The following is a 23,078-nucleotide window of genomic DNA, read 5'->3' as shown; positions in this document are numbered from 1 at the left end:
CACTTGGGCCAGGAAAAAATAATTTTATCCTATATGTGACCTGGTCAGATTTGCATTTGTGAACACCACTCTGCCTTAGAAGAGACCAATTTGAAGACCCAAAGGCTAGTTTGCTGTTTGTGATCCAGTAGAAATGATCTCCAAACATGTGCAATTTTGAGATGAATTTTGGCCCTCAAAAGTTCTGATAATGCTAGAGACTCTATTACCATATTTTCACCAAGATAGCCTCCCCACCTTTCTTAAATTTTCATGGAAACTTAATTAGAACTTGAGTTCTGAGTCTCCTGTGGAGTTATCCTTTTGTTCCTAGATCAGGGGCCTATGTGTTTTACATAACTGATAAAATTTTCTACTTGCTACTTGTTAAAAAACAAAAAAATACTGGGTGCATGAAGTGAGGGAGGGAGGAATGAGAGACTGGCAAGGACCAGACCATGTGGTCGCTCACAGGCTCTGGAAAGGAGTTTGGACATTATAAATGTAATAGGCCATTGGAGGGATTTAAGCAGAGGAATCACATAAATATATATATAATTTTGGTAGCCATATAAACAACAGATTTTGTAGAGGAGACAAGATTGGAAGCAGGGAGGCATGTGACAAGGTTCTAGCCTTTCTCCGAAGGTGACAAGATAGAGCGTGGGCAGGGCCGTGGGGGTGGGGAGAAAGCTATGCATTCTAGATATGTTTTAAGTGTAAAGGATTAAGTGTAGATTAGAGGTGATTTTATGTACTGGAAGGTAGAATTTTTTTTAAAGATTTTACTTATTTATTTGAGATAAAGAGAGCATGAGTGGGGTGAAGGGCAGAGGGAGGAGCAGACTCCCCACTGAGCAGGGAGCCTGATGGGGGACTTGATCCAGGCACTCTGGGATCCTGACCTGAGCTAAAGGTAGACGCTTAACCAACTGAGCCACACAGGCACCCTGAAAGGTAGAATTTTATTGAGCATAATCTTCACTGTCTGTATATGAAGAAATGATATAAATTTGATCTCTCATTAATATTTTTTGTAAGGTAGATTTTGAGACAGGTAGGAACAGAACTCTATCAGTAATAGTATGACAATGAAAATACAGAATAACAAATAACAATGATCTTTTGCTTAATTTTGTCCCTACTGCACACATTTTATAAACATTTAATCATATAACAAAGTGTGTATTCATGTTTTAACTATTGTATATTCACCCAAGTGAATGCACTTCTTTCACCATGGACTGCATTTCTGAGTTTGAAGGGTTTCAAGCTGTGGACCTCAGCTGCATAGGCCAGGAGGAATGGGACTTTTTCCTGTTATGGGTCTGTGAAGCCCATGCCAATAACCATGGAGCACATTAATTGTAAATAGAAAATGCAATGGTGATGTTTGGATGTTGGGATCAGACAAATAGTTCACTTCCCATTGTCCTGTATTTTCCCAAAACATCTTAAGTATGGGTTCCTTTTATAATAAAGCACTTAAAAAAAAGAAAAAGTAACAGTTAACTTGGGGTGTTATATTTTTTCTTCCACAAGCTTTTAAATGCCGGGTCTTTTTTTGTTTTTATGTCAAATAATGAGAAATAGTATATACTAGGCTTCAATTTCATACCCATGGTCTGTAATCAGGAGGAAAATGTGAAGGGAGAGTCTGGAGAAAGGGTGAAGAAAGGCAAGAAATGGGAGAAAGGGGGAACTCAGCAAAGGAGGGCTAGCAGGTAAATCCCTGGAACAACTGCCAGGCCTTCCCCTGGTTTTAAAACCTCTTTTGCCCTTTAGAACATTTTCTCCATAGAAGTCGGGGACTGGGGAGGTGTCTTGTTACAATCCAAATTCTGTCCAGCCTCTGGTTCAACACTCTTCAACAGCTCCCAGTCGTCTGCAGAATTAAATCCCAAATCTTTAACTTAGCCCAGTTTGGTATCTTTCAGCGCTTCAGTTACCCTGCCTGTCTTCTTCCAGGCTCTTTAAGGGCATAGCCTAGTTCTTTCCTGAGGACCAGCTACTCCCTCCTCACTCAAGCTTTTCACCATTTTTTTCTTCCTTGGCCTCCGCTTCCCATTTTCTCCTCTGTCCTGTTCATTAGTCTGTAGCATTTATTTCTGTGATTAGACATCCATTCGGGTGCATTCACATCTATTATCCAAAAGTCGGACCCTCATCCCTCAAGGTAGTCAGGACTGGTGGGTCGAACTCCTTCAGCAAGTTCCCAACTCACTGCACTGTACCGGCCACACAGTAGGCACCTACTGGTGACTGTGTTTAGGTGAGTCAACTCAAGCCACGGCTGAATTAAGCGAGTCCTCAACGCAGAGAAAGGAGCTCCTGAGGTCTTTCTGGGCACTGAAGCTGAGGTTCTGACCCAGTCCCCGCGGGAATGCCATCGACTCACAGCCCCCAGGATTAGGGAAGCGCTTCCGGCTGACACACAACCTCACCCAAATCCTAGTCCCCTGTAACCCCACCTCTCCTTTAGGCGGCGCCCGAGGCCGCAGCCTCCGAGTTCAGCGCACGGCATTGCGGGATTGTAGTTTCCGTAAGCAAACGCCCAAGGGGCTTGCGCACTACAGAGGCGCGCGCCGCCAGACCCCCATCAGGATTCCGGGTCCTTGTGAAGGGCGGTCCAGGCGACAGCGTTCCAACCGAATACGCCTCTATAGTCGGCCGGGGATAAGCCGGGTGGGGGTAAGAATCTGTTCTGCGTGGGCTGTCACGGTGCCCTGGAAAGCTGCCGGAATAATCTCGCCCCCGCTCCGGAAGTGAGCAGCTTCTGGCGCGGTGCATTGTGGGGGGCGTAGTCCTCCTTCCCAGGCGGTCCTTCGCGGCGTCCCCGGGGCCGACTCCGGAGCGCAGGCGGGCGGCCGGGCGGGCGGCGCAGCGCGGGCCGGCGGGAAGCGTATTCTGGGCACGGGGCGCCGGGCCGGGCGGCCGCGCCGGGCGGCAGTAGTGGGAGGCCGCCTAAGGCCCCGCGCGGCGCCGCCCGTCGAGGGGCGGGCGGCGGCAGACCAACCGGGCCGTCGAAGGGCTCAGGAGGCCGGTGGGCCGGGCCGAGGCGGGCCGCGCGGCGCAGCCATGCCAGGCTTTACGTGCTGCGTGCCGGGCTGCTACAATAACTCGCACCGGGACAAGGCGCTGCACTTCTACACGTTTCCCAAGGACGCTGAACTGCGGCGCCTGTGGCTCAAGAACGTGTCCCGTGCTGGCGTCAGTGGGTGCTTCTCCACCTTCCAGCCCACCACGGGCCATCGCCTCTGCAGCGTCCACTTCCAGGGCGGCCGCAAGACCTACACGGTGCGCGTCCCCACCATCTTCCCGCTGCGCGGCGTCAATGAGCGCAAAGTAGCACGCAGACCCGCGGGGGCCGCAGCCGCCCGCCGCAGGCAGCAGCAGCAGCAGCAGCAGCAGCAGCAGCAGCAGCAGCAGCAGCAGCAGCAACAACAACAGCAGCAGCAGCAGCAGCAGCAACAACAGCAACAACAACCGCAACAGCAGCAGCAGCAGCAGCAGCAGCAGCAGCAGCCGTCAGCCTCCACTGCCCAGGCCTCCCAGCTGCAGCCGAACCTGGTGTCTGCCTCTGCTGCTGTGCTCCTCACCCTTCAGGCCGCTGTAGACAGCAGCCAGGCCCCGGGGTCCGTGCCCCCAGCGCCCACCACTCCCACCGGCGAAGACGTGAAACCCATCGACCTAACCGTGCAAGTGGAGTTTGCCGCTGCAGAGGGCGCAGCCGCCGCAGCCGCCGCGTCGGAGCTAGAGGCTGCTACGGCAGGGCTGGAGGCCGCAGAGTGCCCTATGGGTCCCCAGTTGGTGGTGGTGGGGGAAGAGGGCTTCCCTGATACTGGCTCCGACCACTCATACTCCTTATCGTCAGGCACCACGGAGGAGGAGCTCCTGCGCAAGCTTAACGAGCAGCGGGACATCCTGGCGCTGATGGAGGTGAAGATGAAGGAGATGAAAGGCAGCATCCGCCACCTGCGTCTCACCGAGGCCAAGCTACGAGAAGAACTCCGCGAGAAGGATCGGCTGCTGGCCATGGCTGTCATCCGAAAGAAGCATGGAATGTGAATGGGTCCCCCTCGGCTTGCTGGACTCCTGGACCCCTCTCAGCCTACAGGGACCTTAGGCCGCTGCTGTTGAACTCCCCTATACTCCTGGGGCACTGGTTGACAGTACTGAAGCTTAGGGCAGCTGGACTCTCTTGCTGGTGACCTGGCACCCTGTCTTGTTTTCTCCTGAAGCAAGGTCCTGAAGTCTGGGACCTCAGACTCTGTACAGGTGACACCAGCAATTATGACTTTGTCCCCCACCTCCCCCCCAGTTTATGTTGCAGGTTCTGGTTAAGCAGAAGCTTCAGAACCACTGAACTTGAAGATTACCCACTCAGGATGCAGGTCGGATGCCCAAGACTATGGGTTTGGGAAGACAACACCTTGAGGTTGGCCAGCATTGAGACAACTCTTCCGTGTGTAGTGATAAGAGATCCAAGTAACATCAGTTCTCCTTTTCGTGCTTTTCCTTCCCAGGTGCAGCCTGTGATTCTGATGGGGACTGGCAGATCTGTGCCTCTGCCTATAAGGACCTCCCTCCCCAGGAGGCCATCTACAAGGGGATCTAGGTGACCTGCTGATGAAGATCCAGCTTGCCAGGGACTTAGGTTTATCCTGTTATGTTTGCTACTGGTTACAAATTCTATTTTCTGTACAATTAGTCAGACTAAAGTTTTCACTGTGTTTGTTTGGCAAAACGAATTAAACAGAAAGTAAGGTTTTAATTTGGGTTTCACCATTTTATTTTTATAAAGATTCAGTATCCCTGAAAGGTGGGGAAATAGACCTCCCAACAGGCCTCTACCTTAGGTCTCAAGGACGAGGCTGATCCTGATAGTAGAAATGCTTCAATGACCATGCTTGTCCAACAAGGGGCCCTGAGCACATGGACCCTGGCCTCATAAGGTTCTCAGAGAGTTCTTGGCCCAGCTCGCTCCAAAGAGTTTAGAAACTGCACCAAATGGTCCCAGTTTGCTGTGGGTTAGGAGAAGGAGCAACTGACAACTAAACCAAATTGTGACTGCTCACTTCTCTTGAGGGTTTTGAATTCCTCATGAATTTTCAGCTGTGGTTGAATTTCACTTACCATTTTAGCCCTAGTACAGTGGCACACATGGGCGTGCAGTTACTTAGTGAAGATCACAGCTGGAACCAGCCATGCTTCCTGCACACATAAGAACTCTTCTATAGATACTTTGGCCTTGGGATGTTATCATTGTGGAGGAGTTGGGATTTGTGACACCTTGACTCATTTCTTGGCTGTTTCTATTCTTCTTTAGATAAAGTAGGGGTGAGGTGACATTTTTATCTATAGGTCCAAATAACTTAGTTCAAAGCCAATGGGCCAAGGCAAGCCTTTAAAGCTAGCCCTATTTACTACAGGTGTTCGGTCACAAATGGACACTTCCTGGGCTCCATAAAACATGACTTCCTTCTCTTACTTTAGAAAAGGCCACTTCCTTGGGGGCTTTCCCTGTATCTGTGAACTGAAATGACAAATGTTTCTCTAGTCTCTGCTCTCCTCATGGCCCTTGGCACTGACTTGAGAAACAAGTCTCTGGTTTAAGAGGGGTGGAGTATAGGTTGTACAGGTGCCTGGTTGGGGAAAGGATTGGATCTCTGCCTTCCTAGCATTAGTTCTGGCTAATCGTAAATAAGGCGGTGGATGCACAGCATTGCCCTTCCAGGCCAGCTGGGACTGAAGCCCTTTGTGGGCAGCTATTAAGCCACTCTCTCACATGTCCCCACTCTCCACTAGGAGTGAGGGCTTTTCCAGGCTTAGTCTATGCTGTTTAGTGTATCCTAGCTCCTGTTTGTTGAAGACACACTGTTTCTGCTTTGGCTCACTTGGACCTCTCAGCAGCCCTCCCAGGACAGGTGAGGGGCAGGCTCTGGCCAAGACTCTGGTGTCTGGGGGTTATGTGCATACAATCTATCTCGAGTTTTAGCTTCTTGGGGGTGGGGGAATGACAGAACAAGGGAGGTCCCAGATGCACCACAAACAGGACAATGCAGAGTTCTCACTGGCTAAGTAATAAGCATCTAGTCAGGCAAGATAGTGCAGACCTGATCTTAACAGCCATCCCCAGCAAGTGAGTGTGTGTGTGTGTGTGTGTGTGTATTGATAAAGGTGCAAAACTTATGGGAGAACAGGAATACTGAGATCTCTGGCTAGGAGGGAAAGCATGGAGCTGCCAGGATGATGTTTCCCTTACCTGTGGTCCACCTGGGTTAGCTGCAGAGCATTTCCCCAACAGGCCTGACTTAGACACAGGCCTTATTTCAAATGTTTGCATTGCCCAGGAAACGATGAGAATGGGTGATGAAAGGGCAAGGGGTGGGACAGATTATTGACAATCTGGTCGCTTAAATCACAGGGAAAGTTTGGGTGAACCAGTTCGCTTTTCTCGTTAATAAAAATGAAACTCTTAGCTGCCCTGCCTGCTGCAAAAATAAAAACAAACGAAAAACTTATGAGAATGTTTTGGAGACCCCCAACTGTACAAGTGTAAGGGTAATCATGTCTCCAGCTGAGCCCCACTTGAGCATTTGAGTCTCCAGCCCAAAGGAAAGCCTCGACTGCTCGAAACCAGCTTTGGGTCGGGCAGGGCACATGAATATTGGGACAGCACACACCATGGGTTCCGCCCTGGCTGGCTTTAGAGCACCGCTCAGAAGAGTCGAAGGGCGGGGGTGGGGGTGGGGGTGGGGGTGGCTAGAGCACCAAAGGGGAGGAGAGTTCGGGAGCGGAAACAGCCCAGGGGCCCCGGGAGGGGCGTCTGGGCCTGCTTGGGGCCAGGCCGGACTCCCACGGAGGCGGGGCCTGCTCCAAACCACCGCGCAACCTGGGCGGGGCCGGACCAGCTGGGACCTGGCGACAACTGAGCCTTGACCCTTGCCTGGCGCCAGCCTCGGGTGTTCCAGAGGCTTCCACTAGACCACAATTCTCAGGGGCTCGCCCTGGTAGCCTCCCTCCCCTGCTTAGCCTCACCTCCCGCGCTGCGGGCCGTGGCCGGCCTCGGCGCATAGCACACTGGGAACTGTAGTTTTCTCCTGGCACATCTATGCCAGAAAGGAGCTCCGGGGGACTGCGTTTCCCAGAGTGCAACGGGGTGGCGAGGGAAGGCAGGGGGGAAGGGACAGTCGGTCGCAGACCGCGCTGGGTTGCCGCCGCCGCCGCTGCCGCCATCGTGCCAGCCCCTCGGGTGAGTGTCGGGGCTAGCGCGCCGGGGCGGGGGCTGGGCCGCTGGAGCCGCACTCTGGGCCGCCTGGAGCCTCCGCTGCCAGTCTCCGGGCGCCCCCGCAACACCGGCGGCCCGAAGCCGCGCGGGGACGGGGCCATGTGTCGCGCGCGGCTCCGCCTCCCGCCGGTCCTCTGAGGCGGCGGCCGGGGGGAACACAGAGAGACAGCCAGGCGCCTATCCGGCTATCGTGTCCATGGCGGGTGCACCGGACTGCGCGGCGGCCGGGCCTTTTTTTTCTCTGGTCCAGACCACCCGGATGGGGCTCTCCGGGCCCCGCCCCGTCTGGCCTAGCCCGGCCTGCCCGAGTCCCGCAAGCTCTGCAGGCAGGCTAGCGGGACGACCCCAGCCCCACGTCCTGCCACCCGCCAGCGAAGGATCCGGGGATGGGCAAGGCCACCCGGCTCGCTCCGGAGTCAGCATTGGGTAAGGGCGCTTTCCTGCCGCAGCCCGGGATTAGGACTCTCACCCGGTTCCCGACCATAGCCAGGCTAGGATGTAGGTGAACTCTCCCCTGCTTGTCTACCCGTTGGGAGTGCACAAAACCTAACTCCCACTCTGGAATTAATGCGTAGGTTCCTGCGTGGAGGGCAGGTCAGGGAATCTGGGGCGGGAGGGGGTTCCACATGGGACTTCACCCCCCGCCAGCCTTGGAGGATAAGGCCTGATGTGATGAGCGGCTCCGGACTGGTAGGCTCAGACCCCGCCCTTCTATCGGGGAACCAGGCCCCAGCGGTGGGTGGGTTGGGCGGCCGAGTTAGTGGAGGAGGGGAGGAAGGAAGCCAAGGAGGTGAGGTTGGATGTGTGAGCCCCCAACACGTTATTAGAACTCCGGCGCAGCCTAATCCTCACATCTGCCCTTCCCAGAGTCATCCGCCCTCCTCCCACAGAGGAGAATGATTCCAGGAGAATGGTGGTGATAAGGTGAGGTTTAGTGGAGGGGAAAGTAGAATCCAGGCCTGAGGACCATGAGCCCAGTGCCAAACGACAGACTGGATTTGAAGTCACATTGGTGGTGGGGCACATTTGGGCTGTGGGGCTCAGATTCAGACTCTTTGGGGCCCTTCTGAAGCCTGGGTGAGAGAGCTAAAGCTGAAAGCTGCAGACAGTCAAGACTTCTCTCACTTGCTTGCTCACTTCCGGAGTAACCTGTACAGGTTGGAGTAACCTGTGTACAGGCAAGATGCTGGTTGAGCCTTGGAAAACTGCCTTCAATGATGGCTCCAGCTACCCCTTTGAGTCCTGGGAGAGGAGGAGTATCTAGCCTTAGAGTAGTCTTCTGAGGGGCTTTGTAAAGGCATTTCTCATTGATTGATGATGTATTAAGGGACCAGTCCAGAGAGAACCTTGGGATTTGGGGAAGAAACAGCTTGTTGATTCCTTGATTCCTCTGACCCAGTACAGCTTCGGAGCCATAGTTCTTGCAAGGATTAAAGCAGCAGCTAAGTCTCTGCAGGCCTGGCCTCAGCAGCAAGCAAGTCTCCTAGGAAAGTTGAGTTAGGCCCATGATGCCAAAAGCCGCCACCCCTGGACTTTTTTTTTCCTTGAGTATTTCCCCAGGTGATGTTTTTCTGGTCATTGGAAGTTTTCCTTTTCCTGCTCTGTCTAGTCATTCTGTCTGATTGAGGAGGGCAGGCAAAGATCTGTCCAGATCTCCTAACCAGCACTTCCCTTCTCTCTGAACTCAAACCTCCTTGTCCACATCCTGGCCCGTAAGCACGTGGAAGTCAGGTTCATTCAGCAGGCTTAGAAGGGTCTGGTTTGCTGGTGGAGATAGGCAACAAGGAGGGACTGCCCACAGGACATACATAGGATCCCTGTGATGGAATCTCCTAGTGCTAGAAGCAGTTGTTTCAAGACCCTCTCTATATTGTCAGGATTGGTTCTGTCTAGGACACAGGTTTCAGTTGAGCTAGGCTTATATCTGTGGATTAGTTTGCACATTCCAAGGCTTTAGGTGACTTGATGATCATGGTTTCCTTCAAGGTCAAAAAGATACTGTTCCTTTTTGATACTGTTCCTTCACCACTGGCAGCGGTGTCAGGAGTAGGAGGAATTTTGGTCTCTCCCTCTCACTCCACCCCTAGAAGTTTTCTAGAACTTCTGTGTCTGGGCTTAGCTAGTCATTGATAGGCATCCTGACCCCCAGAAGTCCTTGACCTTTCTGGAACTTGGCAGGCCATCTGTATCTCAGAGATAAGAGGAGAATCCTGAGGTTCTTCAGAATCTGTCTGCACCTTCTATTCATGTAGGGCTGACTTGGAAGTGGGGTCTGGCATGGGACAGTCGAAATGTGGCTGCATAAGCATGGCAGGGTGTGGGGGTGCCTGGGTTCTCAAAAAGCTCAACACTAGGTCCTTTACTGACATGGAGTGTATTTCTCTCCAAGCTACATCTCACTTTATTCTGCTGTCTTAGCAGTTGGTGGGTTGGGGTGGCATGAATGGTTTAAGAATGACACAGAATTCTCAAATTTAAGAACTGGAAGGCACGGGGCTCCTGGGTGGCTCAGTCATTAAGTATCTGTCTTCGGCTCAGGTCATGATCCCAGGGTCCTGGGATCGAGCCCCGCATCGGGCTCTCTGCTCGTCGGGAAGCCTGCTTCTTCCTCTCCCACTCCCCCTGCTTGTGTTCCCTCTCTCACTGTATTTCTCTCTGTCAAATAAATAAATAAAATCTTAAAAAAAAAAAAAAAAGAACTGGAAGGCACTTGTATAAAAAGTATTCTAGGATTCCCTTACTGGGGCATTAATATCTTGCTTGGATTTTTTTTTTTTCTTTTCCTTTTTCACCAGTGATTAGTATTATTCAGCAACCATTCTTTGGCCCTTTTTGTGTGTTAGGCTCTGGGCCGAGGCTGAAGGTAGAAGAATGAATCCTACCCAGTCCTGGCGCTGGGGAAAGGAGTAATGTTGTTATTATGTACTTAGGGCTGAGTTGAAGGGACCTAAAGGGGCTCTTGGCCCTGTGCAGAAGAGGGGGCTTTGCAATGATTAGAACACTGAAGAAGAAAGATTGTTAGTGAGCCTTTTAAAATCTTTTAAAAAAAGAAAAAAGGAAGTTGAGCAGAATTTCTAATGGGTTGGGGTTGAGTTGAACCTCATCATAGAGGATTTTTGCTTTTTCAATTTTTTTTTAGTTTAATTTTTTCTTTTTTTTTTTTTAAAGATTTTGTTTTGTTTTTATTTTTAAGATTTTATTTATTTATTTATTTGACAGAAAGAGAGAGAACAAGCAGGGGGAGCAGTGGAGGGAGAGGGAGAAGCAGGCTTCCCACTGAGCAGAGAGCCCCATGCGGGGCTCGATCCCAGGACCCTGAGATCATGACCTGAGCCGAAGACTGACACTTAACCGACTGAGCCACCTAGGCACCCCTAAAGGAATTCTTATATGTTAAAGTAGACTTACAGGATCCTGGGGGTTGGGCTAAGGTCGCCTTTTACCCTTTTATGTTGCTGGTACCTATGTGCCAGCTCCCTAAGCCCCAAGACTAGAGAGGGGCCTACCCCGGAGGAGGAGAACCTCCCCCTCAAGAGGCGGATGTATTTGACTTGCCGGGGAACTCAGGGCTGCTTGCTTCAGTAAACTGGGGAAATTACGGAATGATTGTTTTTCAAAGCCTCTCATACTTCATCAGAGCCACTGGGTCTCACCAGGGCAGAGACTGCTGCCCCCTGGAGTGATGTCTGTGTATAGAGACATTGGTTCCACTGGCAGAGGTGATTTCAGACCTAGGCAAATGCAAGTTCTCACTAGTCTCTATGGTATAGTCCTGCTTTGACCAGACGAGCATGCACTCAGGGGCTTTCTGTACTGAGAGGCATAGAACTTGCTGATTTCAGAGGGTAATAAAAGGCCTAGCCTCCATTCCTCACCATCTCATTTGTTACCGCTACACTTTCTGCTACTTGACATTGGCTCTCAGCTGTTCCAGTCCAGGCCATTTTAGTGGACATTTTAATGCTGGCTATGCCAGTGGCCTTGTGTCATCTTGAATTCTTTCTTTTTTTTTTAAAGATTTTATTTATTTATTTGACAGAGAGAGAGACAGCAAGAGAGGGAACACAAGCAGAGAAGTGGGAGAGGGAGAAGCAGGCTTCCCGCTGAGCAGGGAGCCCGATGCGGGGCTCGATCCCAGGATCCTGGGATCATGACCTGAGCCGAAGGCAGACGCTTAACAACTGAGCCACCCAGGCGCCCATCTTGAATTCTTTCTTAACCTCTTGGAATTTTGGTTTCCTCATCTAGAAAATGATGATAATCATACTAGCTTTACAGCTGTGAGGCTCAAATGAGAGAGCACATGTAACTGTTTGGCTTACAGAGAAGGCCAGTTCAGCACCCTGGGGACTCCATGTTCATCCCTTCATTCCTCTGCTCACCTCAGTCTTGGAGTGTCATGACAGTATTCGCCAGGCATGGTTGTAGCAGACCATGGGGGTGGTCACTTAGGGGCTTCAGGCCCAACTGGGGAGCCAAGTCCATATATACCTGATCAGCAATTTCATAACCTGGGGTTCAGTTCATGGATGGGAGCTGTCTAGGACAGGGGCCCCAGAGATCTCTGAGTGACGTGGGAAAGGGAGGCTACTCATGGACTAAGTACAGAGCAGAAAGACCAGAATGCAGGTCTCAAGGTTCAACTTCTGAGCTAGCCAGGGCAGCCCCAAAGCTCTGGATCCCTCCTCCAGACAGAAGAGGAGGAAAAGGCCCTCAGGGTGCTGGGGGCATCTAGGCCTTAGGTCTGCCCCAGGAAAGGGTTCTGTCCCGGCCAGCCATTCAGGCACCAGACCTTGGCTGATTGCTCTCCAGACTTCAGGCAGGAGAGTGATGGACTAGGCTGTTGCCAGTCCTGTGTTGAGGCTGCTCCATGATGTGGTATCCTTGCAGGAGGCTGAGGTAACCACCTTTTTTCTAGTTCTTGACCTGGAGCTTCACTTAGGACCTGACTGACTCCTTGCTGCTGGGTCTTGCTTTATACTCTCAGTTGATTACCCCCAACATCCCCGTAATTACTGGTGAGGAGACAGGGTCAGAGGATCATACAGTGAGGGAGAGGAGGAGTAGGCTAGAGGTCAGACCTTGAGGGTGTGGTTGTGTGCCTGCTGTTGAGCCACAGCTGTCCCTCAGGTGACCAAAGCCTTGAAAATGAGAGAGGGGGTTGGGCCAAGCCCCACTTGCCACACCCTTAGACAGGTGACTGATGACAAAGGGTTGTTTCCTGATGAGTTGGACAGAAGGTGTAGGTGAAGGGGAAGTGGGTCACTTGGCCACTTAAATTCAGCAGGGTTTGTCCAGAATTCAGTCCTCCAAAGAAGAAGGGCTAAGCCAGGCACCATGGGAACAGGGCTGCCTAGGTCGGGGAGACAGATCATAAACAGATATGTTAAATGTGACTATTTCATGCAGTGATAAGTGCTAAGAAAACAAAACAAGATGGTGAAATGAGTAGCTGGGCAGTTATTTTAGACTGAGTGATCAGAGAAGGTGTCTGTGAGGAGGTGACATTTGAGCTGACACATATGTGACAAGGAGCCAGATACATGAAGATCCAGGGAGAATAGTGATCCAGGTAGAAGGATAAACAGTTGCAAAGCCCTTGGGTGAGAAGAGGCTCAGCATGTTCCAGAAACAGGGAAATACCCTGAGTGGCTGTAGAGGAGGGGGGAGAGGGGGTGGCAGGAGATGAGGTTGGACAGCCAGGAGGGCAGGTCACCCGGGGGCCTTGAAGGCCGGCTAAGTAGTTGAGACTGTCTGGAGAATAGAAAGGGAAGTCACTGGGAACATTTGAGGGCCATAGGGCATGTGAGGGTAATGGCCATGGTTGATGCTGATATCAAGGATCCCACTAGAAGCTCAGCAAATCTGCCAGCATTCCCTACAGGCCTTGGTGATGGGTGCTTGAGAAAAGACAAGCGTGGGTCTTTTTGTGTATCTGTCTGGAGTTTGTGACATCTTCTTCCCCATCACTCTCCTGCCCCCATCCCTGCCCCAGGCTTAGCTAGACCAGGATCTATCTCTGATTTGCTGAGATGGTAGAACTGAGCTGTGACTTTGCGGGTTTGGGAAAACTGTGAGATCATCCCCCATGAAAACGCCTATTGTTGGGTTTGGTGTGGAAATCTGCCTGGTCCCTTTGTTTGGAGGCAGAAGCCTTGGTTTAGTTCTGTCTTGCCCCTCTCTGACAGAGTCAAGGTTAGAGGTCAGGGCTTCAGCCTTACTTGCGCAGGAGCACTTCTCTCACTGGTGTCTGCTCATTTTTATGTCTGATCTATTGTCTCTGGGGGGCTTGGCCCTGGAGTCCGCTAAACCTGGTTCCGTCTAGTTCCACCATCCATTAGGCTCATGGCCTTGCGTGAGTGAGCTAACCTTTCTGAGCTTCATTGTGCTGCAGTGTAATGTGGGAGTTGATTCACAGGGTATTAGGAGCAAATGCACATAGAGCTCTTAGCACATTTCTGTGTCTAATACGTACTAGTGAAAATTGACATGTTATCAGCTGGACGCTGCTATTTAAGTTTTGTCACTGGAAACACCCAGAATTTGAGGATAAAAATGAAATTTTTCTGTTGTCTAATGGGGTCTTCTGGGAAAGAAGTTTTAACCTGGGGTCTGTGGCTGAACCTCAGGGAGTGTGAACAACTCGAAATTATTCACAAGGCTGGGGTATCTCTACCTCCGTGCAAATTTATTGGGAGAGGGCCACAGTTTTTGAGACATTCTTAGAGGGTCTTTGCACCCACAGAGACCTAAAGGTCAGTGAAGGCTGATGCTCAGTGGGCGAGAGGTCATCAAGGTCATTTCTGCTCCTCGAGGAGCCTGGCCTCAGTCAGCCTGCGGACTGTTGGGGTGAAGCAGGAGATGGCGTGGTCAGCGGCCCTCTTGGAAGATCTGTAGGAGAAGCCGTCATGAAGGTCAGTCCCCAATCTGATGTGAGGCTGCTTCTGAGCCTTGGCATTTTTCTTTTCAGACTGTTCTTTCTGCAGTATATGTATTAGAAGCAAGGTCAGGGCTTGCTGGCCATCCTGGGGAGCATCCTCCCAGCCTGGCCCAGACCCCTTCCTGTGGTGCGTGGGGATGGGGGGGGTGGCGCTTTGCTCCCTGCTTCTTTTTCTGGATGCAGGAATGCTGCCTCCCAGCCATGAGTTGAAAGCATGTGGGAAATTTGGAGTCAGAAACTGTAAATCCTGTAGTTTGCTGAGCCACACTCTGTGTTGGGGGATTGGGGTCGGGTGGAGTGGGTGTGGCAAGAACCACACTGGAATCCTAGCCCAGAGCTACAGTGTTTAGGCAGAGAAGTAGGCCCTGGCACATGGGGTTGGGGTCAACATTTGAGTCTGGGAAGGAGGACCCAAATAGATGGAGCCTGAACAGTGAATTGAAGGAAGAGCAGGAACTGACCAGGCAAATGAGGGGAGGGAGGACATCCCAGCAAGGGGATTCATGGGGTGGGGGTGGGGCAAAAACCAGTGAGCAAGTGCTCAGCGAGTTCTGGTCTGTTTGTGTGTGGAGCTGGATGAAGGTAGGAGAAAGTGGTAGGGAGATAGGGACAGGTGTGGATGGCCACCTGTGGAGCTTCAGGGTTTAATCCAAAAGTGAGGCTGTTGTAGAGAAGGGACATGGCCAGCTTTGTTGTTTAGAGCTCAGGGACAAAGTTAGCAGGAAGAAAGCACTGACTTCGACCAGGGGACCCAGTATTAGCACTGATGTACTAGATGGCCTTGGGGCAAGACATATTGCTGAACCTCAGTTTTCCCACCTGTAAAGTGGGATGACAGTGGGGTCTGACCACATGGCTGTCATGATTACTACATGCAAATAAACAAAACAGGGTCAGGCAGGCCAGCCAAGTTGGTATTGGCTTCGGGGACCCTACTTGGAAACGGCCTCAAGCCACATAGTTTTGGAGGTTCCTTCTCACACTTTCTGGGAGCCCTGAGCAGTCTCATTCCTTAGGAAAGCTCACTTTGCCCTTCCCCGCCCCACTAGACCAGAGTACCCTTCTGTCCCTTTATCCCTCCACCCTCTATTTCTGCCAAGTAGTTTTCGTATTGGCAAGTTATCACACCTTAAGAACAATATTGAAGAAAGAAAAAACACCCCCACATTTCTTCTGCATCACTGTCCTACCACATGGCACCACTTTTGTCTTTGGATCAGCTTTTATTTAGCCTTTTTTCCTGTCACCCTTCATCTCCAGCTTCCTGGTTTCCTGCCCTTACCTCTTTTCATATGTCCAGACACTTGCTTATGCTTTTTCTTTCAAAAGGCATACTCTTTCTCCAAGACCTTCCCTGAGGGCTGCCCCACCTTGCTGAGGACAGAGGGAGAGATGGCCCTCATCCATTCCTCCAGCTTTCCCTTTGCCCCAGAGCTCTTGGGAGCTGAGTAGGACATCTTGTGGTAAGATATTGTAGGGCTGGGCCACAGTGAGTGAGCCAAACATAGTGAATACTAGGGTGGAAGGGGCCGAGATTTGAGATGGGGAGTGGGTACAGCCACAGCCTGATCCCTTGGAAATGTGACCAAGACAGCAGCTGAGACTAGCTGTTGATCCTATGCTTTTCCCACTTGTTGATTTGTTTCTTGGCAGAGTATAAACTGGAACACACCTTGTGTTCCTGTGTAGCAGGCGTGGCCGGGTCCAGGCTTTCTCTTCTACTTGTTTTAGACTTTATCCTGGACATTTCTTAGTCATCCCAGCACTGAGCTCCTATTTTTAGTGCTACTACCTCCTATGGGACCTAAAATAAAGCTGGCTCATCTTCCTGGCCCCTCATTGGCTGGAGTATTGGTCATAGGCTAAGAGATTGGCTGGATTGGGTAAGCCACTGCCCCCCTACACTATCCATCCCAGCTGGCTCCTCTGGCGTTGGGTGAGGTCATAGGGACTGGAGCAAACTAGCAGGTTCCCTTAGTGAGGCTTCATAACCACTGGCAACATCTGGGTCCCACCCCCTTACAGAGGAGGAAGCTGAGGCCCTTCTTAGGGTAGTGACTTACATCATATTCCACGACAGTTAATCGTTGTCTGCCAGGGTTGACACCTCTTAGGTTCAGAGTCCTGTTATCAGGAGATGGGGAGGTAGTCAGACCCAACTATAGAACAGCATAAAAGTCTGCTGTCATGGGATCCTTCAGTGAGATGTGGGCTTCCGGCGGGGGGGGAGGGGGGGAGGTGCTGGCTAACAGAGCCAGAGTGGCTCTCATCTGGGGCTCTAGTTTGCCAACTAGCACCCTCAGAGCTGTGATGTTTGTAGGTGTGAGGGGGTTTCCCTTCCCCCTCAGCAGAGGGGGGCAATCCCCTTCCAACAGGGGCAGTGCTGGGATGGGGGGTATGGAGAGATGACATATTTCCCCCTCACAGCCTCCATTTCCCCTCCCAACAACCCTCAGTATTACTCTCTGATCTTCTGAACTCATATCTGCAGCTCTGAAAGTGGGTAGGGGTAACCCTGTCAGTGAAGAAATGAAGAGATTTACCAGTGCTCAAAGAAGTAAACTGCTCCCAACACTAAAATGGAGGGTCACTTGCTGTTTTTTTGCAAGTGGGGCATTGAGGAACCATCTCCCCCTCTCTCACTTTGTCTTCCTCCACCTGCCAATACAGCCCTGGGGCAGTGTTGATGGGACTGAGGACTGCAATAGAAGACACTGCACACACAGACATCTGTAGTTTCTGACCTGCAAAGTGGGAAGAATAGTAGTAACTCTGGCCTTGCAGGTTGTTGAGAGGATCAAATGAAAAGATGTGGGAGAGTGGTGCGGTTAGCTCCTCCTTAAAAGCCTCACCCCCCGTTGAGCGTTGAAGGGCTTGCTCTGACTTTCCTTTGTCTTGGCTCTACCCTCAGCTCCCATCCTATGTGCTTCACATCCCTGGCACCCCTTTGTTTCATCATCCATAGCTCCTCAAAGGAGGGGCTGAGTTGGGTCCACCTCTGGGCTCCCTGCACTGGTCTGTGTTGGGAGGGGTCTCCTACCAGTTCCCCAGGGCCTCTGTATGTTCCATGGGAATACAGACCTCAGCAAAGGATTTCCTGCTCAAGGAGGACAGGAGGGGTAGGGGTCAGTGAAGAAACAGCACCTGACTACCTCCTGCTCCCTTGGCACCAACACTTCCCTCTCTGTCTTGCTCATCTTGCAGGTCTCAACGAGGCCGGGTGACGCTCCAGAATGGGAGACAAGCCAATTTGGGAGCAGATTGGATCCAGCTTCATTCAACATTATTATCAGTTATTTGATAACGACAGAACCCAACTAGGCGCAATTTATGTAAGTCTTCAGCTCTAGGGCCTGAATGGGACTCCAGGGGATCAATTCAGATATTGGGCTAGCCTGTCCAGTTCACAAATTCTAGTAGCCCTCACTGGATTTGGCTCTACCCTTCTATCTGAGTTTCGGTCCATGGGACAGGGGGCCTGAAGCATAGCCCAACTACCTGGTCTACACATTCCCTTCTGTCATCTTCCGTAAGAGCAGCGATCCAGATATCCTTGGCAGGGTGTTCTGGGCTTGCCATCCCATGGTCCAGGGAGTGCCTCTGGTTCCAGATTGGGCAGTAGCAGGCAGATGCTAGGGCTCATGGTGCTCTCTGGAGGCAGCAGCTATGAGCATCATCACTGCAAAACTGAGCTCTTCGGGAGGCCCTAAGTCCAGCTTCCTTTTGGGGACCAAAAGGCCCTGAATGCTCATGGTAAATAAATGAGGTTAGCCCAGGGAGGCTGGTGTGTCTTTTTTTTTTTCCTTTTTAAGATTTTATTTATTTACTTGAGAGAGACAGCACGAGTTGAGGGGGGTGCAGAGGGAGAGTGAGAAGCACACTCCTCACTGAGCAGGGAGCCCGACTCGGGGCTTGATCCCAGGACCCCGAGATTGTGACCTGAGCCGAAGGCAGACACTTGACCGACTGAGCCACCCAGGCGCCAGAGGGAGGCTGGTGTGTCTTTTAAGAAACCCTTCTAGGCAGGCATTGTTTGGTGTTATTTTAATGATGATCGTATACACCAAGAACTACTTGGTGTAGTAGTTGCCCCTATCTGTGTCATTTCATATAATCCTCAGCACATGTCCCCTTTAAAGATCAGGAAACGGGCATCAAGCCCCGCATTGGGCTCCCTGCTCGGCGGGGAGCCTGCTTCTCCCTCTCCCACTCCCCCTGCCTGTGTTCCCTCTCTCGCTGTGTCTCTCTCTGTCAAATAAATAAATAAAATCTTAAAAAAAAAAAAAAAAGAAGAAGTGTCTGCCTTCAGTTCAGGTCATGGTCTCAGAGTCCTGGGATCGAGCCCTGCATCAGGCTCCCTGCTCAGCGGGGAGTCTGCTTCTCCCTCTCCCTCTACCAGCGCCCCCCCACGCTTGTGCTCGAGCTCTCTCCCTTTCAAATAAATAAAATCTTCAAAAATAATAAATAAATAAAGGTCAGGAAACAGATTCAGGAAAATAAGTAACTTGCCAAATATTATAGCTGGTAAGCAGCAGAGGCACTTTTGAGTTCTGCCCATGAAAGCTATGGCAGGGGAAATCTGGAGGGCAGGGGAGGAAGCTAGTGGGTTGCATGTTGATGGAAGGGAGGGTCCCAGACTAGGCCTTGGGAGGCCTTGTCATCTTCCATCCTTCCCTGACCCTATGGATGTCCCATGGGAATGGCCTTAGTAGAATTCGGCCTGAGCTCTAGAGATGGTGATGAATATAGGTTGTTTCCAAGTTATTTCTCATGGGCTTTTCTAGGACTGGTGCTGACTGACTACACAGCAGGATGACTTGGCTGAGTCTTGGCCACATATACCCTGCCTGGGGCTCAGGCATATCAGAGGCCATATAACTTCTTGAATAAAAACTGGGAAACAAACTTACTAAATACATTTGTATTTTGTTAGTGTTTCAGAGCCTGGGCTCTGGGAAGATAGAGTATAATTAAAAAGGTTGTTAATAGTGTAAAGTATGGAAGCTACCTTCAGTTCCCTTCTTTACAGATAAGGAAACTGAGGCTTAGACTCATTGTTTCCAAATAAGACCCTGACCCCATGTTTTCTGGTTTTCAGATTGACGCATCATGCCTTACGTGGGAAGGACAGCAGTTCCAGGGGAAAGCTGCCATTGTGGAGAAGTTGTCTGTAAGTAAGAGCCAGGGCCCTGCTGTCAGCAGCTACTTCCCTGCCCTGCTGGCTACAGCATACTACGCACTGTTTCTTTCTTTTTTTTTTTTTTAAGATTTAATTAATTTATTTGACAGAGAGAGACAGTGAGAGAGGGAACACAAGCAGGGGGAGTGGGAGAGGGAGAAGCAGGCTTCCCGCTGAGCAGGGAGCCCGATGCGGGGCTCGATCCCAGGACCCTGGGATCATGACCTGAGCCGAAGGCAGACGCTTAACGGCTGAGCCACCCAGGCGCCCACCACGCACTCTTTCTTTTGCAGAGCCTTCCGTTCCAGAAAATCCAGCACAGCATCACGGCACAGGACCATCAGCCCACGCCAGATAGCTGCATCATCAGCATGGTTGTGGGCCAGCTCAAGGTAACAGTACTGCTGCCTCATAACACTGGTGGTGGTAGGAAGGAGTGGGCAGGCAGAGGAGAGAGCCCTGCGCCCTTGCCTTCTCTGTGATTTGACCTGCTTATCAAGGGACACCCAAAGCATCTAGAGCTGTGTAATTCAATACAATAACCACTAGTCACATTTTTAAATTATATTTTAATTTAATTTAATTTAATTTAATCTTATTTTTTTTAAAGATTTTATTTATTTATTCATGAGAGACAGAGAGAGAGAGAAGCAGGCTCCCAAGGAGCAGGGAGCCCGATGCGGGACTCGATCCCAGGACCCTGGGATCATGACCTGAGCCGAAGGCAGACGCTTAACCATCTGAGCCACCCAGGCGCCCTAAATTATATTTTAATTTTAATGGTGATTTTTAAATTACATTAACATGAAATAAAGTTAAAATGGAGTTTCTCTGTTGAACTAGCCATTTTTTAAGTGCTCATAGTCCTTGTGGCTGCCTATTGGACAGCGCAGACATAGAATTTTTTTTTTTTTTAAGATTATTTATTAGAGGGGCACCTGGGTGGCTCAGTTGTTGGGTGTCTGCTTTTGGCTCGGGTCATGATCCCAGGGTCCTGGGATCAAGCCCCGCATCGGGCTCCCTGCTTCTCCCACTCCCACTCCCTCTGCTTGTGTTCTCTCTCGCTGTGTCTCTCTCTGTCAAATAAATAAATAAATAAAATCTTAAAAAAAAAAAAAAGATTATTTGAGTGTGCGAGTGGGGGGAGGGGCAGAGGAAGGGAGAGAGAGAGAAAAAGAGAAAATCTTCAGAATGCTCCCCACTGAGCGCAGAGCCTGACATGGGCTCGATCTCACGACCCATGAGATCACGACCTGAGCAGAAATCATGAGTCGGACACTTAACCAACTGAGCCACCCAGGTGCCCCCAGACATAGACTATTCCTGTTGTTACAGAAAGTACTATTGGAGAGTACTGGTCTAGAGCCTTTCTGGAAAAGGGACAAGAGGTATAGGAGCAGGGTGGAGCTGTGGTGCCAAGCTACTGGGCCTTTGCACTGCCCTGAGGTGTAAGTGGGCTTTCTGTAGACAGCTGGACCCAGAGGGGCCCGCTGGGTGCTGAGTCGCAGTCACCTGCTGGAGTCCATGCTGCCACTCCCTGAGCTGGCTGCTGGCTCCTCCACCTGCTGAGCAAAGCAGATTCCTGGAACTCCTGCTTCTCTTTGCACTTTCCTTTCTTTTTCTCAAGACCTGTCCTCTTCAAAGCCTTTAGCTCTTCAGTCCCCCAAGAACTCTCCCAGGAACTCGTACCCATTGTGCTCCAGCAGACTGAAGCCAGATTCTTAGTTTCTAAAAAGCCTCTCCTCCTTCCTAAAGCAGGACAAATTGGTTGTCCCTTGACCAGGTCCCAGTCTCCTGGGCTTGTGTCACTGTGGGGCTCTGAAGGTCTGTATGCCTTCTCCCTAGGCTAGGTGGGGCCTTCTGAGTCAAATACAAGGACAGAGAGAGGGAGCCTCTAGGCCTCTGCCATGGACCCATGGACCCAGAGGGACCTACCTTCTGGCCTGCACTTTGCTGTCAGTTTTTCCTGCCTGCCCAACATACCCTGCCCAGAGTTTGTGCTCAAATAGGCCCTTTTGGGTGAAGAGGTCTCTCCAGGGGGCTCAGTGCCCACTTTCCAGGCTAGGGTCAGTATTCCTTGCCCATTCCTATGTGGCTTCAGGTTCATTCTGGTGTTCCTGTCCAACTCAGAACCCCAAAAGACTGATTTGCCTTCTTGCTGATGATAACTCCCAGAAAACCCAGCAGTGTTAGAGACCGAGGTGGTTAACTGGGCTTCTACCCTAACTAGGCTTTATCCTGGTCTTCTGCAGTTTGGCTGAAGGTGTTTTGCCTTTCTTTTCTCGTTGCAATTGTTGTATATATGACATGACAGGAAACATCACCTGGTGGCATTGCTTCGTTTTTGCTCTGTAGAGCTGTGATTACAGTGTGAACTCAGTTTTGAGGATTTTCTCACCTACCTGGTCACAGTTAGTATTAGCTGCAGTTTCTCCTAATTGGACTAACTGGCATAGTAATCAGACAGATGCTAAGACTGTTTAGTTTTTAGGTACTATAAGTTACGTGGTGAGCACTGCAGAAGTCTTTCAAATTGATCACCGTGCCTAGAGACATGAGCTCAGAGCAGGTCCTTTCTCTGCTCTGTTGCAGTAGCTAACTGGTGACTTACTTGGCAGTTTAAGTGCATGCAGCAGTGTGAGCTGCCATCCATAGCCCCTGTGTGCCCAGTATGTTGTATCAATTCACATTCACAAGTATCCCTTGGCTATACTGGAATTTAAGTCCAAGACAGTAGGGTCTGATCCCAAAGTCAGCATTCTTTTGTCCTGTTCCCCTACCACTGAACTACCTTCCTGTTCTTTGGCCCACTAACTGAATCATTTTCTTTCTCCTCACAGGCTGATGAAGACCCCATCATGGGGTTCCACCAGATGTTCCTATTAAAGAACATCAACGATGCTTGGGTTTGCACCAATGACATGTTCAGGCTTGCCCTGCACAACTTTGGCTGACCTCCTCCCAGCCAGGCACTCATGCTGTTTCCTCCTCCCTCCTCTTCCTGATACTATTCACACTCCTCCAGATGCCCCAAATATCATACACAAACGAGCAGGGCCGCGGCGGGAGCGGGCGCAGTGCGCTGCTACCGAGGTATTGTGCATGATGTTTGGACGCTAGACTAGTTGCATCTGACAGGAGAAGTTTGTGTTGTACCAGCGCATGCCTTGGAAAGACTTAAGTAATGCAAAAGGTTGTCTTTTTTTTTTTTTTTTTTTTTTTTTAATCTACTGACAAGTTGCTCTAGTAACCCAAAGAAGTGAAGGAGAAAGCAGCTGCCTCACCGCCCAGATATTGATTTGTTCGGATGTTTCAATGCCTCATGATACAATAAAACCACAAAATTTTCTTAACAGTTTAAATTGTTTTAATTAGTTTAATAGTTGGCTGGGCATCAGTAATCACCCTGCCCCATTGGCTCTCTCATGTCTCACCTTCCCACCTCTACCCCAACTCAGCAATACCTGTTGCAAAGAGAAAACTGCTGAAGCAGCACTCCCAGCTAGCTTCTCTCAGAAGCCCTGTAGGGCATAGTATTCCCCACCTCAGTCCCCCTGGTCTTGGAAAACTGAGCTGCAGGCAGAGCTCAGGTCCGGCCCAAAGCTTCCTTTGCACTGAAGCCTCTGCAGTCAGTTCTGATGACTCCTACATTGGGTAGGATCAGGACTCTGGTAATAGAGATGATCTAG

General features: G+C 50.7%; 2 protein-coding genes across 5 annotated transcripts; both read left to right on the top strand.

Moving 5' to 3' along the window:
- The first annotated feature begins 2,584 nt into the window (after window positions 1-2,584).
- On the top strand, window positions 2,585-4,753 carry THAP11 (THAP domain containing 11). The gene has a single exon (XM_045890894.3). The coding sequence runs from the start codon at window positions 3,058-3,060 to the stop codon at window positions 4,045-4,047; it is 990 nt and encodes a 329-aa protein (XP_045746850.2). The 5' UTR covers window positions 2,585-3,057; the 3' UTR covers window positions 4,048-4,753.
- Window positions 4,754-6,896: 2,143 nt separating this feature from the next.
- On the top strand, window positions 6,897-22,744 carry NUTF2 (nuclear transport factor 2). 4 transcript variants are annotated; one of them, XM_045890893.3, is made up of 6 exons: window positions 6,897-7,234; window positions 14,016-14,184; window positions 17,415-17,542; window positions 19,309-19,380; window positions 19,683-19,781; window positions 22,230-22,744. In XM_045890893.3, exons 3-6 carry the CDS (start codon window positions 17,444-17,446, stop codon window positions 22,341-22,343), a joined length of 384 nt encoding a protein of 127 aa, XP_045746849.1. In that variant the 5' UTR covers window positions 6,897-7,234; window positions 14,016-14,184; window positions 17,415-17,443; the 3' UTR covers window positions 22,344-22,744. The 4 variants fall into 4 exon arrangements, with proteins under 4 accessions (XP_045746849.1, XP_045746848.1, XP_054367265.1 ...); XM_064580346.1 differs by lacking the exon at window positions 6,897-7,234 and adding an exon at window positions 7,266-7,696; XM_045890892.3 differs by lacking the exon at window positions 14,016-14,184 and having other exon boundaries at window positions 6,903-7,234.
- Window positions 22,745-23,078: the final 334 nt, after the last annotated feature.

The sequence above is a fragment of the Mirounga angustirostris genome, unplaced genomic scaffold, assembly GCF_029215605.1.
Source record: "Mirounga angustirostris isolate CCGP_5_RB_7025 unplaced genomic scaffold, mMirAng1.0.hap1 SCAF_16, whole genome shotgun sequence".
In the NCBI taxonomy this organism is placed as follows: Eukaryota; Metazoa; Chordata; class Mammalia; order Carnivora; family Phocidae; genus Mirounga; species Mirounga angustirostris.
The sequence above is the reverse complement of the archived record's forward strand: the minus strand, read 5'-3'. Positions and strand labels throughout refer to the sequence as shown.